Raw genomic sequence first — 15,235 nt, 5'->3', positions numbered from 1 at the left:
CCCAGCCCAAACCTCCTGATGATCTCTCCCAGCGGCCGCATGTAGATGTTGAAAAGCATGGGGGAGAGGACAGAACCCTGAGGCACCCCACAAGTGAGAGCCCAGGGGTCTGAACACTCATCCCCCACCACCACTTTCTGAACACGGCCCAGGAGGAAGGAGCGGAACCACTGTATAACAGTGCCCCCAAGCAAAGAAACTTGCTGACCAGTCCAGCAACCTCCTCCATTAGTTTTCGGTCCTCACTGTGCACAAGAAACCCCAAACTGGAAGGGGCTTAGGCGCAGGGGTCAGCAAACCTGCTGCGCCTTGGGCCGGTGTCTCCAGCGCTGATCGTGCGGCGGGCCAGAGGTCGGGGGAGCGCATGCCCATATGTGTGAGCACGCGCTATTTCCAGCGCACTTTTGGGTTGGAGGAGCACCGGAAATAGCTTCTGCGCATGTGCACAGGCCTCCACCAACCCGGATGTGCACCGGAAATAATGCTTGCGCATGCGCACAACACTTGCGCATTTGCACAAGCTATTTCTGGTGCTCCTCCGACCCGGAAGTGGGCAGCCGCGCAGCGCCGGTAAGAGCGGGCGGCGGGGGTCGCCACGGGCTGGATAAATGAGTCCCTCGGCCCTTATCCGGCCCACGGGCCTTAGTGTGGGGACCCCCGGCTTAGGGCATCATCCAGACAGACCCCCCCTCCCTGTTTAGGTGCCAAGGTGTTTCATAAGGCCAACATGGAGCTGTTTTTTTTGGGGGGGGATAACATCATGGAGGAACAGAGTGTTATCAACAACCGTTGGCGTCCAAATTTTCACAGGTTCCCCACCACCACTCGGTTGTTTAAAAATTTCGGAAATAACCCAAGTGGTGCCTAAAAGAGAGGAACTGATTCCTCACCCAGGGATCATTCAAAGATAAGGGATAATTTATTGTGGCTTTGCTGTCCTTAGGTAGCCCGAATGGCTGATGTTGTGGCTTCACACGGGTTCATCCTTGAGCTACAGCGTGAGAGCTGACAGTGAGCAGCCTATCAGGGTGTTTGTTTGTTTGTTTGTTTGTTTGTTTGTTTGTTTGTTTGTTTGTTTGTTTTAATTGCAACACAGTAGGAAAATCACACCCTTCCAATTCTGATAAAAAAACGAGAGTACCAGTGGGGTGGGGGTGCTGCTGCTTAATTAAGCTCACTTGAAACCAGAAAATCCAACTTAAGACAGTGTGTAATTATTAAATTTTCTAATAACGTTTTGAAGGTCAGTGGAACGGTTCCAGTTTTTAAGCAGCTCTGGGCAATTTTTACCTGATCTTCTATCTTAGCATTAAATCCACATTTATTAAAGGATTTAGCACGGGTAACAGAAGCGGCTATCTCTCTCTCTTTTTGTTACCCTTGCATACAAATGTAATCTCCACCCCCACCCCCTTCCAACAGCCATCTTACAAACCAGTAAGCGCCACGAGTGGAAGATTTTTTGGGGTGACAAATGTATGATCTTTCTCTTAATAGAAAAAAGGGTGTGGGTGGGTGGGTAGGTGTTTGAAAAGTGAGGTGGATGCTGGTGTCATTACTTATCCCTCCTTACTCCACTTTGAATTGGACATAGGTAAAGGTAAAGGGATCCCTGACCATTAGGTCTAGTCGCGGATGACTCTGGGGTTGTGGCGCTCATCTCACTTTACTGGCCCGAGGGAGCTGGCGTCCAGCTTCCGGGTCATGTGACTAGGCCGCTTCTGGCGAACCAGAGCAGCACACAGAAACGCCGCTTACCTTCCCGCCGGAGCGGTACCTATTTATCTACTTGCGCTTTGACGTGCTTTCGAACTGCTAGGTTGGCAGGAGCAGGGACCGAGCAACGGGAGCTCACCCCGTTGCAGGGATTTGAACCGCCGACCTTCTGATCGGCAAGTCCTAGGCTCTGTGGTTTAACCTACAGCACCACCCACGTCCCATTGGAAATAGACTGCAACAAAAGAATGAATGAGGGCCTTCCTCCACTTTTGAGGTTACCCGTAGGAACACTCAGCCCTAAACTAAGCATGGTCAGTGAGTTCCGTTTTTCAAAAATGACCAGACACTTCTGGAAGGTGGAACTGGCCGTCTCTGCTCGCCTGGGAGCCGTTTGAATTCACCCCAGGCAACCTGGCAAGTAGCTAACCACAAGCCTATAGTATCTCCGGAGTTGCATTATTTATTTATTTATTTAATCTTTTTTTCAGTACAAACAACAACTGCAAAAGACACATAAAACAAAAACCATAATAACACTAATAACACAATTTGAAAATTCAGATTTGAATACAGTGGTACCTCGGGTTAAGTACTTAATTCGTTCCGGAGGTCCGTTCTTAACCTGAAACTGTTCTTAACCTGAAGCACCACTTTAGCGAATGGGGCCTCCTGATGCCGCTGCACGATTTCTGTTCTCATCTTGAAGCAAAGCTCTTAACCCGAGGTACTATTTCTGGGTTAGCAGAGTCTGTAACCTGAAGCGTATGTAACCCGAGGTACCACTGTACACTGATATGCCTATGACTACACCTTTTTACCAATATTTTCCCACCTCTCTCTCCTCCCCCTACTTCCCACCAATATCTGCCTTTATCGCTTAAATATTCCTTCCAGATTTCTTCATATTTATCCATTCTTAATTTGCCTCGACATGCAGTTCATTCGTATGTAGCTAATCTGCCCATATTATCAATCCATGCGCTCAATGGAATCTTTTTCCGGAGTTGCATTGTTGAGACTTGTGAGAATTGTCTTTCCTCTGTAGCGTTATACTAACCTGGTTCCCTCCAGATACTTTATACTACAGATCGAGATTCCTGCATTGCAGAGGGTTAGACTAGATGGCCCTAGTGGATCCCTTCCAAATCTAGGATTCTACAGCTTTCTTCAGCCCCAGCATAGCCGTCAACTTACAGATTTGAAAATAAGGGACCAGCAGCCTCGAAAATAAGGGATCAGCAGCCAAAATAAGGGATCAACAATTACTTTTATAAAATACATATTTTGTTGCGTGCAAGTGGCTTTAGATACCTATTAGGTCCATAAATTACCATATAGCATATTTTCAACACAAAAAATAGCAACAATTTGTTGTTGACAAAGGACAGCTGGACATAGAAAGGGCCCCATTACCTTCAGTAGCTTATTTAAGAGACATCATCAATAAGGAACAGCAGCGAGACATGGCACTGAAATAAGGGACTGCACCGCCAAATAAGGGACACTTGACATCTATGAGCCCCAGCCATCACAGCTAACGGCCACGGATGATGGGACTTGTAGCCTAAGACTTCTGGAGAGCAGCAGTTGAGGAAGGGCTGTGTTACACACTCAATTGCTGTGCGTTTGCAAATTCTCCCCTTTCCAGCAAGCCCTGAGAACGCACCCCTGGGTGTTTGGCATTTGTTATGCTGGGAAAGAAAGACCAGGACATTTGCTGGGATCAAAGGTTGGCCAGGAAGCAAACAGCAAGCATCTTAAGCCCGCTCACATGTTTCGTGAGCCAATCCCCTCTCCCTCCCCCAGAAAACTGGCCTGTCTCAAGCCAGGAACAATTCACTACTTTGTGGAAGCAGATTTTCTTCAGCCAAGAGGGATTGCTTCCAACGGACAAGAAGTGCACTCTCAAGCCAGGCGTTCGCTATTTTTATTTAGTAAGTTTTGCAGTGTTTTGCGCACTTGCAATACATGCCCTCTCTCTCCTCCGGTGGCGCAGAAAACTGCGCACAGCTCATTCTGAGCACTCTCTTGCTACAAATGGGAAAACACGCTCTTTATATCAGTTGATGAATTGCATGTGGATGAAATCCTGCCCTTTCCAGGTTCTTCATCTCCAGACTGCTAAATTGTGAGCTTAGTATCTGATACTAGCAACATGCTTTAAAAGGAAGAAGAAATCTTGGCCATCAACAGATGAGCTTCGCTGGAACCCAGATTGTTTACTTCATCTTATCACCTTCCTGTTTGTTAATTTATTTATTAAATTCGTATGCCGCCGTTCCTCCATAGATCTCTGGAAGGTTCACAGCATAAAACACAAGATAAAAAGAAAAATCACATAATAAAAATGAGGAGGGGAGACCCGATAAACCCCCTCCAACCACCCCCTCCCACAGAAACATTTAAAAGGGGCATAAGATGTTAATTAGCCAAAGGCCCGATTAAAGAGAAACGTTTTCACCTGGTGCCTAAAGGTGTATAATGTGCGAGGCAAGCCTCCCCAGGGAGAGCATTCCACAAACAGGGAGCCACCACAGAGAAGGCCCTGTTCTTGTGTTGCCACCCTCAGGTCCTTTATGTGCAATAAATGAATAAAACAAAACAATTGCGTCAGTAAAGTCACATGGGAGAAGCTTGGTTTCTGTACAGCAACAACTGTGTGTGTGTGTGTGTGTGTGTGTGTGTGTGTGTGTGCCTTTACTTGTACCATGAATAGAAAGAGGGTGTGTCTTCTATGCCATGGGTAGGCAAACTAAGGCCCGGGGTCTGGATCCGGCCCAATCGCCTTCTCAATCTGGCCCGCGGACGGTCCGGGAATCGGCCTGTTTTTACATGAGTAGAATGTGTGCTTTTATTTAAAATGCATCTCTGGGTTATTTGTGGGGCATAGGAATTCATTCATTTTTAAAAAAAAAATAGTCCAGCCCCTAACAAGGTCTGAGGGACAGTGTACTGGCCCCCTGCTGAGAAAGTTTGCTGACCCCTGTTATGCCTTCTGCAGACATAGCAATTTCCCTTAGTATTTTAGCTCTCCCTGTCTGAAGAGGGACCTGTAGGCAACTCCGAAGTCAAAATTCACCCTGAAAGTCTTAAGGAGGAGAGCTCTCCAGCCTTAAAAACTGTCTCAGCCCCCCCCTCCTGCATAAAACTTTCTGATTAACAGGGCGAATGAATCGGTGTGCGAGGCGAAAACAGCGGGAGCGCACTGAGCACCTCACGATGGCGCAGGGCACAGCCTGAGCTGTTCTCACAAACGGTGAAAAGAGATTATAGATGAAAGGAAAGATTTAACCATCAAGTTTTTTTTTGCGGGGAGGGGTGGAGGGAAACATTTGGTGTGAAAATATTTGTTATTGGGGAAAAGGCTTTGATGCCCACGGAGAGTCTGTTAGATCTGCTCTGAAAAGCAGAGTATTTAAAGCCTCCTTTTTCCTCCTCGGCTTTCTTCTCATTTGCTTCCGAGTCTCAGATTTTGTATAATCTTGTTTTTCATTGCACCTGCAAAAAAAACCCCTATTTTATTACTATTCTTTTTAATTTAGGCTGCACATATGACTCAGATACCTCTATGTTGAGGGCGGTAAGGGGTCCAGAGACTGCAGTTGGGCAGTTTGGACCAAACAGCGGTGTCATAATTCATTGTCATCCCATAAAAAATGGGCATGATGTAGACAGAGACAGCCTTATCCTTGTGCAAAGTGCTTTGCAGCATCGAACAAATAAAAAAATAAGGGTCCCTTCGCCATTTAAGTTACAGTCTAAATTAGTGGTTTCTAAAGTTGGTGGTGTAGGGACGCGGGTGGCGCTGTGGGCTAAAGCCTCAGCGCCTAGGGCTTGCCGATCGAAAGGTCGGCGGTTCGAATCCCCGCGGCGGGGTGCGCTCCCGCTGCTCGGTCCCAGCGCCTGCCAACCTAGCAGTTCGAAAGCACCCCCGGGGGCAAGTAGATAAATAGGTACCGCTTACCAGCGGGAAGGTAAACGGCGTTCCGTGTGCGGCTCTGGCTCGCCAGAGCAGCGTTGTCACGCTGGCCACGTGACCCGGAAGTGTCTCCGGACAGCGCTGGCCCCCGGCCAATAAATGTGAGATGGGCGCACAAACCCCAGAGTCTGGCAAGACTGGCCCGTTTGGGCAGGGGTACCTTTACCTTTACCTTTAAAGTTGGTGGTAATGCTCTCTGGGCTGGGAGGCAGGTTTACTGTTGGGGCATTGAAGGTGTAAATAACTATGAGACTTTTAAAACGAACTCTCTGTGCATCAACTTCATCAGTTGTTGAGCTAACTAATTGTTTAATTAGTTAAGCTAATAATAACAATAATGTATTTATATGCCAGGGACGCGGGTGGTGCTGTGGGTTAAACCACAGAGCCTAGGACTTGCCGGTCAGAAGGTCGGCGGTTCGAATCCCCGCGGCGGGGTGAGCTCCCGTTGCTCGGTCCCTGCTCCTGCCAACCTAGCAGTTCGAAAGCACCTCAAAGTGCAAGTAGATAAATAGGTACCACTCCGGCGGGAAGGTAAACGGCGTTTCTGTGCGCTGCTCTGGTTCGCCAGAAGCGGTTTAGTCCTGCTGGCCACATGACCCGGAAGCTGTGCGCCGGCTCCCTCGGCCAATAAAGCGAGATGAGCGCCGCAACCCCAGAGTTGGTCACGACTGGACCTAATGGTCAGGGGTCCCTTTACCTTGACCTTTACCCTTCTGCTGGGTTGCTAGGTCAAGTAAATGAGCGGAAAGGAGTTTGGAGTAGGGATAAATCTCCCCCCCCCACCGCCCTTTCCCACCTCTGCCCTCCATCCAGGAAGATTTTTTTTCTTAATTTACCCTGGCCTTGGCTGAGCCTGCTGGGATGAGGGTCTATAGCCCACGGAGCCCACCAGGGAGCATCTCTCTCAAGTATAAAATGCAAGAGGATCTTAAAAGGCAGATTTCCAAAATGCAACTTGAGAAACGAAACAAAAAAACACAACATTTCTTTCTTAGTTGTCTAGACCCCAAAGGGCAAAACGCAATCAGTCTGGCTAGGGATGGCTTATGCTTTCTGTAGAGGGGAGGATGCCAGACAGCCGTCAGCCTTCCTTCCTGAAAAATATCTCTCGTAAAGCCTCCCCAAATTTGGTAAATATGTTCTCTTAAGGAACAGGAAGGAAATCTCTTAAGGATATCCCCTTCAATTTCACCAAGTTGCCAAGAATAATAGGCAGAGTCATCAGGAAGTTTATCCCGCTAACCACAAGCAGGCTCGTTCTGGAAAACAGCCCCCAAGGAAGATAACCATGTGCATTAATTGCCATATGATGTATTTTGTATTCTCCCTTTCCTTTTATTTACACAGGCTTTAAGCAACCTGTTAAATTCTCTCCTCTAGCCTGGCAAAACCTCTCAGCGCACACTGCCTTGTGGCAAGCTCCCACAGGTTAGCAGAATGCCCCCACCTGAATAAGCCTTGAGCAGTTCACATCCACAAGCACCTTCTCCTCCTCCTCCTCCTTCTCCTTTTTCTTCTTCTTTGGCGATCCCTCGTAGCCGAGTAAGATTGTCTTCCATAAACACGGTTTTAACAATGAGTCCGTAAGTGACTGTGGAGGCCAAATCTGGATCCACATGTCCTTCCACAGTGGGGACATTGGTTTCTGGGTGGGAGTTGATCACGGTGTGGATTTGCCAAGCATGCCTTCCTCTTAGCACGTTTCTCCCTTGTGTCCTGAGTTTGAGTGTCTTCAAAGCCCATGACACCTTTGGTAAAGGCTGTTCTCCAACTGGAGCACTCACAGGCCAGTGTTTCCCAGTTGTCAGTGTTTATACTACATTTTTTTAGATTTGCCTTGAGAGAGTCTTGAAACCTCTTTTGTTGACCACCAGCATTACGCTTTCCATTTTTAAGTTCGGAATAGAGTAGTTGCTCTGGAAGACGATCATCAGGCATCCGCACAACATGACCAGTCCAACAAAGTTGATGTCGAAGAATCATTGCTTCGACACTGGTGATCTTTGCTTCTTCCAGTACACTGGCATTAGTTCACCTGTCTTCCCAGGTGATGTGTAGCTTGGCTGGGGACCCTCTGTGTTTACATAGCAATGCCTCCACAGACCAATGGGCCAATGCTGTTCAAGGCAGCATTGTAGGCTGATGGGACAAACTGCAGTTCGTTCAGGTTCCTGGGACTTGTAGCTCCCTATGGGGGTGAACTGCAGTTCCCAGGAGTGTCTACACTGACTTACAGCAGCTCCCCAGGGTTTCAGGCAGGGACTGTCTCCCAGCCCCACTCAGAGATGCCTGCAGGAACTGATCCCGGGACCTTTTGCTTTTCTCCTATGGCGTTTCCTGCCGCAGTGTTGCTGTTCTCATTTATTGTTATTGCTGCTGCCGCCGCCTATTATATTTCCAGGGATGGTTATATAAGGCTGAATTTCAGCCAGGTGTAACGTTAGCACAGGCTGAGAGAGGTTGGGCGCAATTTCCGCACTCCTGCAGGCAGTGACCTGAAGCAAATGTCTTGTATAACGTAACGCCAGACCCCTCTTCTTCCCCAGCTATTCTCTGGGGGATTAGCCCTACATTTAATGTAGCAAGATGCACAAAAGGAGAGCTTTCTGGGTTCCAGTCCATCTTGCAGCAAAAGAGCTGGATGAAGTGAATCGCAAGGCCACAGCGTATTTTTATTAACCGTAGCGCTTGGGGTTTGGGTATCAACTTCAGAAACTGGGGCGGGGACCAAATTCCTTGCCCAGCAGATTCCTTGAGCCGCATTTTCCGCCACGTTTCAAAGTCGTGTAAGACATTGGTGAGAAAATGAAACATTATTTGCGAAGGTTAGCAACATCCAAGAACAAAAGTGTTATGTACTCAGTTGAATAGGATTCAGAATGCAGCAGTCTGATTGGTCCTAGAACAATAGGATTCAGAATGCAGCAGTTTGATTGGTCCTAGAACAATAGGATCCAGAATGCAGCAGTCTGATTGGTCCGCAGGAGCCACCCAATCCAACTCCGGGTGGAAGTGAATCAGCAACCTGATTGGCCTACAGGAGAATCCCAGAATTAGCCAATCACGTGGGGCCCATTGTGTAAATAATGTATATAAGCAGACATTTTGGGGGAACTTCCATTCCTCACTACTCTGAGCTGAATAAAGAGCATGAAATCCACACTCGACTCCGAGTATATTTCAAAAAACGTGAGGCTTTCGTAAGCTCCTGGCCTCGTAACCGAAGCGCTAACAAGCCGCAAATAAATAAACTTTGCCCAGGACACTTAACTTTATTTTGGGGGGACACGGAGGCTCGTTGTTTTCACACTTAAGCAGTTTTTAATTAAAAGGCTGCTTTTGTTCCTTTGCTGTGGCAGAGCCTCCTTCGCAACACTCACCGCTTCTGAATTCGCCCTGCTCCACTCAAAAGCCGCGGGAGCCATGATAGCACTCAAAAGTAAACAGGAGATTCATTTGGCTACAGTCCTTGCCAGATTCGTGTCTGTCTCCTCTGTTTTGTAATCTGCTTATTAGATTCTTATTGTCGGAAAGGATTACCGTTATGAGCTGCAAGAATTCCTTTCTTTTTCCCCACCGGCAAGGTAGCAGAGTGTGTCTTCCTCCTTGCTTTCTTCCACCTCACCCACCCGAACACTAAAATTCTGACTTCCTCTCCCTTTTCCCCCCTTCCACCCGACCCTCCCCTTCCCCTCCGCCCGCCACCCCGGGCCTCCTCCCCTTTCTTCTCTTCTGCAGAGATTTGCGCCGCAGACTGCGGAGGGCATGGCGTCTGCGTCGGAGGCACCTGCCGCTGCGAGGAAGGCTGGATGGGCGCCGCCTGCGACCAGCGATCGTGTCACCCGCGTTGCAACGAGCATGGGACGTGCCGGGACGGCAAGTGCGAATGCAGCCCGGGCTGGAACGGAGAGCATTGCACCATTGGTAGGGGTAGGGGGAGAGCGCTTTCGACTACAGGGAAAACCTACGCGGAAAGGGGTAATCGGTGGGGTGGTGGGGCAGAAGGAGGGGTGGAGGAACTGGGTGAAAAGAGCATGCTTAATCGAACTGCCGCAACATCCCCCGCAGCATGCACACCCCCTTCCTTCCGTTTCTGGATTTCCATGTTCCAGTGTCATCCATTCCCATGTGCGGCGCTCCCCATCCCGCAGCCCCCGACCAATGTCCTTTGACGCTCTGCCCATGCTCAAGCCAGGGCCGTGCACAGTCTCCAGGTACTCCACACAAGCCCAGAAAGGGGACACAGGGTGGTTGGTACACACACACAGCCGAGCATCCCCAAGAGTCTCCTCCGCTTATTTTTTCCTCACGTGGAGCAAGCTCCCAGACCTTAGTTAATTAAATTTATATACTACCCTTCATCTGAAGGTCTCAGCACAGTTCACAAGATAAAAAAAAGTTTAAGGTAAAGCTTCAGAGTGCATAGGAATTATTTATTTAGTTATGCGTACGTACATACATACATACATGGGACGCGGGTGGCGCTGTGGGTTAAACCACAGAGCCTAGGACTTGCTGATCAGAAGGTCGGCAGTTCGAATCCCCACAACGGAGTGAGCTCCCATTGCTCTGTCCCAGCTCCTGCCAACCTAACAGTTCGAAAGCATAACACTGCAAGTAGATAAATCGGTACCACTGTGGCGGGAAGATAAACAGCGTTTCCATGCACTCAGGTTTCCGTCACAGTGTTCTGTTGCATCAGAAGCGGTTTAGTCCTGCTGGCCACATGACCTGGAAAGCTATCTGTGGACAAACACCTTCTCCCTCGATCTGAAAGCAAGATGAGTGCTGCAGCCACGTAATCGCTTTTGACTGGACTTAACTTAAAAGCCCAGGGCTCCTTTACCTTTTTTACCATTGAGTTAGGGACAAGGGCTTCTTTCACTTTAACAAGAGACAAACTTTTGCATAGTTTGTGTAACCGGAAGCTTTGAACAGTCTTCCCCACCTGACAATTTTCTCCCCTCCAATTTCGTCCAATTCCCTGGTGAAGCTTTGCCCCATTTCACCAGGGAGCCCGGCTGTTCCAGCATGTCGTTCAGCATGCAGTTGTCATATTGCCCGCGTCCCCAGGACCAAAGAAAGAGTAAAATAACACCAGGAAAGTTTCTTCTTTGGAGAAAAGGGTTTAATCTGTGCACAGAGACAGCCAGCAGAATATCTTCTGAAATCTGGCTGCCCAGTAATACACATCAGCAAACTTTCTTATACCTGAAAGCATTCACCCACCTCTCAGACCTCCCCCAAAACTTCCCCAATCAGCTGGCAAGTTTTCACTTATTCCCTTTTAGGGCATATCTATATTGCAGGCTAAGCACTTCTGGCTAAGCACTTCCTCCTCTTACCCCTGTGTGCCTTTCTGCTGGCTTAGCAGTCCCTCCCCTCTCCTTCGTACACGTGTCCTTTTTGCTAGCTAAGCAGCCCCTTGTACGTGTCTTTTCTTATCTTGCATTACTGAAGCAGGAAGCGCAAGGCAGGAAATGGCCCCATAGCCTGTCTGGTAGCTGGCTTGACCACAAATGCAGAAGTAAGTTCATAGCAGAAACTCACTATGTACAGTTAATATGAAGATTAACCCTTCACTATCTCCACCCCATTTTAGCACAACCTTAAACCAGCCACTTCACAGCCCTTCCCCAGACCAACTCCTCCATGCTGCCATCTCAGGGTATTACCCTTTCTCCAAACATCTTTTTTCCTGGTCTACTGGGGGTGTTTTGTTGTTGTATTTTGCATCAATGCAGTTGTGGACAGCCACATTCAAAAGTGTTTTGTCTTAAGGCAGAAATTCGAAAAACAAACAAATGCTGGGAAGGCCAGTTGCAAGATTGAGAGTTTGCATAGGATTTGTTCTGTACCTCTTAATCAGCTGTTTGCAAGCCTACTCCGGCTCACTGTAAAAACCATTTGGGCTTCTTCTGGGGGAAAAACTTCTAGCATTTCCTGCAAAGGGAACCTGGAGCTTATAGTTAGAAAACTGACTTCTGCCGCAGGAAAGGATGCCACGAGAGAAGTTTCCAGCTCAGGAGAAGTCTCTCCTGGAGGAGGTGAGCCTTCCTTGCTGCATTACTCAAGAGAAAGTCTTTCTTTCTTTAAAAAACTGAAATGCAAGTGAGGGTTTTTTGAGCCTGAAGAGCTGCATAGGATCGGGGCCTTAGCAACAAGATGTGGTCTGAAAAGCAGCCAATTTTTCAAGTGGGAGGACTTTGCAGTATTAATAATAATAATAATAATAATAATAATAATAATAATAATAATAATAATAATTTATTGTGCCTGACTCAGTTGCCTAGCCACTCTGTGTGGCTTCCAACAAAATAAAAAGGAAACACACCAAAACATCAAATATTCTAAGCATCCCCAAACCGGACTCCCTTCAGATGTCTGCAAAAAGTCATGTGATTGTTTATCTCTTTAACATCTGAAGGGAGGGCGGGTGCTACCACCGAGAAGGCTCTCTGCCTGGTTCCCTTTAACTTTGCTGCTTGCAGTGAGGAAACCGGCAGAAGGCCCTCGGTGCTGGACCTCAATGACCGGGCTGGACAATGGGGTTGGAGATGCCCATTTATTTCTACACATCCCTTTCTTCCAACTTCCAATTTATTATTTATACCCCGCCCATCTGGCTGGCCTTCCCCAGCAACTCTGGGCAGCTTCCAACAAAATATTAAAATACCGTAATGCATCATACATTAAAAGCTTCCCTAAACTGTTTGGAACCCAGGGCAGTATTTGAGACTGCCCTGTTTTAAGTCTTTGTTGTTGTTGTTGTTTAGTCGTGTCCGACTCTTCGTGACCCCATGGACCAGAGCACACCAGGCACTTCTGTCTTCCACTGCCTCCCGCAGTTTGGTCAAACTCATGCTGGTAGCTTTGAGAACACTGTCCAACCATCTCGTCCTCTGTCGTCCCCTTCTCCTTGTGCCCTCCATCTTTCCCAACATCAGGGTCTTTCCCAGGGAATCTTCTCTTCTCATGAGGTGGCCAAAGTATTGGAGCCTCAGCTTCAGGATCTGTCCTTCCAGTGAGCATTCAGGGCTGATTTCCTTCAAAATGGATAGGTTTGATCTTCTTGCAGTCCATGAGACTCTCAAGAGTCTCCTCCAGCACCAGAATTCAAAAGCATCCATTCTTCGGCGATCAACCTTCTTGATGGTCCATCCTTTATGGTTTTAAGTCTTACATGCTGCCTTTTCTACTCTGAACACATAAAATGAGGAGCTGCTGACAGTCCATGTTTAGCAGGATGTCTCTGCCCCCGTTGCTGCTTTTATCCTATAGAATCATAAAATCATAGAATTGGCGGGGAACTCCGGGGGGGGTCATCTAGTCCAGCCCCCTGCAGTGCAGCATGGTCTGTCAAGGGTGTAGGGAACACAATAGTCGCTGAAAAAACAAGCATTACACCACCATAAAAATCCAATATTTTGGGGATGGGAGTGGGGAGAGGATTAACAAACTGGCATATGTGAAAGGACATTGGCATGGAAGGTCATTGTGTGTGGCAAGCATCCCCCCTCATCCCAGTGTGATTTTTCTGCATGGGTCGTTGACCATAAATCGCCATTACATCATGTCTCCCTGCCTGCTTTATCCCTGATAAAAATTGTGTCATCCACTCCAACCCCTCCTTCCCCCCCAAAGTGGCTGAACCCCCATCCTGACCCGTAATTGACATGCGCACAGGTAAACATTGCTAGGGGTCTCTGGCATAAGCGGGAGAGGCTTCTCCTTAACGTTCGACCAGGGTTTCCCAAACTTGGGTCTGCAGTTGGACTACAGTTCCCATCATCCATGACCGCTGGACTTGCTAGCTAGGGATGATGGGAGTAGTAGTCCAAAAACAACCGGAGACCCAAATTATCGCTATGATTTAAGCAGAAATGCAATGCACTTCACCATACGGAGGGAGACATTGACCAGGTGAGTTTCGTACCTGCTCAGTGTGCTGCCTAGATGCTTAAACCCATAGAATTGTAGGCTTGGAAGGAACCTCAGGGGTCATCTATTCCAACTCCCTGCATTGCAATAATCCTGCCCTGAGTAGGTGCGAACCACCAGTCTTCTGATTAACAGCATGCTGTTGATGGACAGAGTCTGGGCCTCTCCTGCTTAACTTTATTAGGGTTTCTTCTTTTATTTATTTTCTTGCACTGTCCTGCTACCTACTGAGCCAATTCATGTTTTGCCTGGTGAGTTACCCATTTATTACTTCCTATACCTTTCAACCAGATTTGGACTGGGCCAATAATAATAGTAGTACGTTTCTGAGCACAATTCAAAGTGTTGGTGTTGACCTTTAAAGCCCTAAACGGCCTTGGTCCAGTATACCTGAAGGAGCGTCTCCACCCCCATCGTTCAGCCCAGACACTGAGATCCAGTACCGAGGGCCTTCTGGCGGTTCCCTCACTGCGAGAAGCCAAGTTACAGGGTACCAGGCAGAGGGCCTTCTCGGTGGTGGTGCCTGCCCTGTGGAATGCCCTCCCACCAGATGTCAAAGAGAAAAAGAACTACCAGACTTTTAGAAGACATCTGAAGGCAGCCCTGTTTAGGGAAGCTTTTAATGTTTAATAGGTTATTGCATTTTAGTGTTCTGTTGGAAACCGCCCAAAGTGGCTGGGGAAACCCAGCCAGATGGGCGGGGTATAAATAATAAATTATTATAATAATTATAATGTTATTATTATAATAAGGAAGCATCCAACCATGCATTCTCCCACCGTAAGGAGCCTTAAGTGGAGCGGTGCACCAAGAATTGCACCATGTTATTCTGCGGGCCCCACAGCCTGGCTCTTCGCTGCAAAAGGTTGGCAGCTTCTCCCAGAGACTGCAGTAGTGACCCAGGTAACTTGGGCTGCCTGGATGAGTTTCTAAACCTGTCGGGCGTTTCCTCCTGGCAGTGTTTCTCAGGTGCTTCCATTCTCCTTTATCCTTGAGTGAATGTTCTGAACCGCCAGGCGACAGCTGAGCTTGTCCCATCCCGGAGCCAAGTCATCAATCTCCTCACCTCCTCGCTTGCACATACGAATCCCGTGCTTCCGCCTGCCCGTTTAGACATACTAGAGTCTAGACTTGAAAGGGGGGGAACGGGGACGCACCAAAAAAATTCTTTCGGAGGTCACGACCCTTCTAGTTGGGTGGTCTTGCCTGAGCCAGTGCAGGAGGGGCGGGGTGGAGTGGGGGGAAGAATAAATGGAAAATACAAGGAGTCGTTTGAGAGCCAGATTGGAAGGAGCGTGGGAATGGTGCCCAAATTGGAGAAGCAAGCTTTGCCCGGTCCTTACTTGGACGACGTTTTAAATAAGAGCAAAGATCTCGGCAGGATGAGAGCTTTAGCCGAAAATATCTCAACCCCCCCCCCCACTTCTGAAGTTGTCGACTGCTCAGAAGAAAAGGAGCTGTTCAGTCACCCCATCGGCTAAATTTCCCGGAGGTTCTTTTATATTACGGCCACTTTGGCTCTGACCTTAAGCCAGCCGTTTAAACTCTCTTTTCTTCTGCCGAGTTCCTTTATGTCATCATGGTATTTGCCCT

General features: G+C 48.1%; 1 protein-coding gene across 10 annotated transcripts in view; it reads left to right on the top strand.

Annotated features, from left to right (window-relative positions):
- The window catches only part of TENM4 (teneurin transmembrane protein 4), a 668,032-nt gene that overhangs the window by 523,658 nt on the left and 129,139 nt on the right, over positions 1–15,235 (top strand). For all 10 annotated transcript variants that reach the window (XM_082218946.1, XM_082218945.1, XM_082218951.1 and 7 more), the window contains one exon: positions 9,440–9,625. In XM_082218946.1, coding sequence (XP_082075072.1) covers positions 9,440–9,625 — 186 coding nt within the window. The remainder of the gene's footprint in view (positions 1–9,439; positions 9,626–15,235) is intronic.

This window comes from Podarcis vaucheri (assembly GCF_965113315.1).
Source record: "Podarcis vaucheri genome assembly, chromosome: 4".
Lineage (NCBI taxonomy): Eukaryota > Metazoa > Chordata > Lepidosauria > Squamata > Lacertidae > Podarcis > Podarcis vaucheri.
This window is presented reverse-complemented; position numbering and strand designations above follow the sequence as displayed.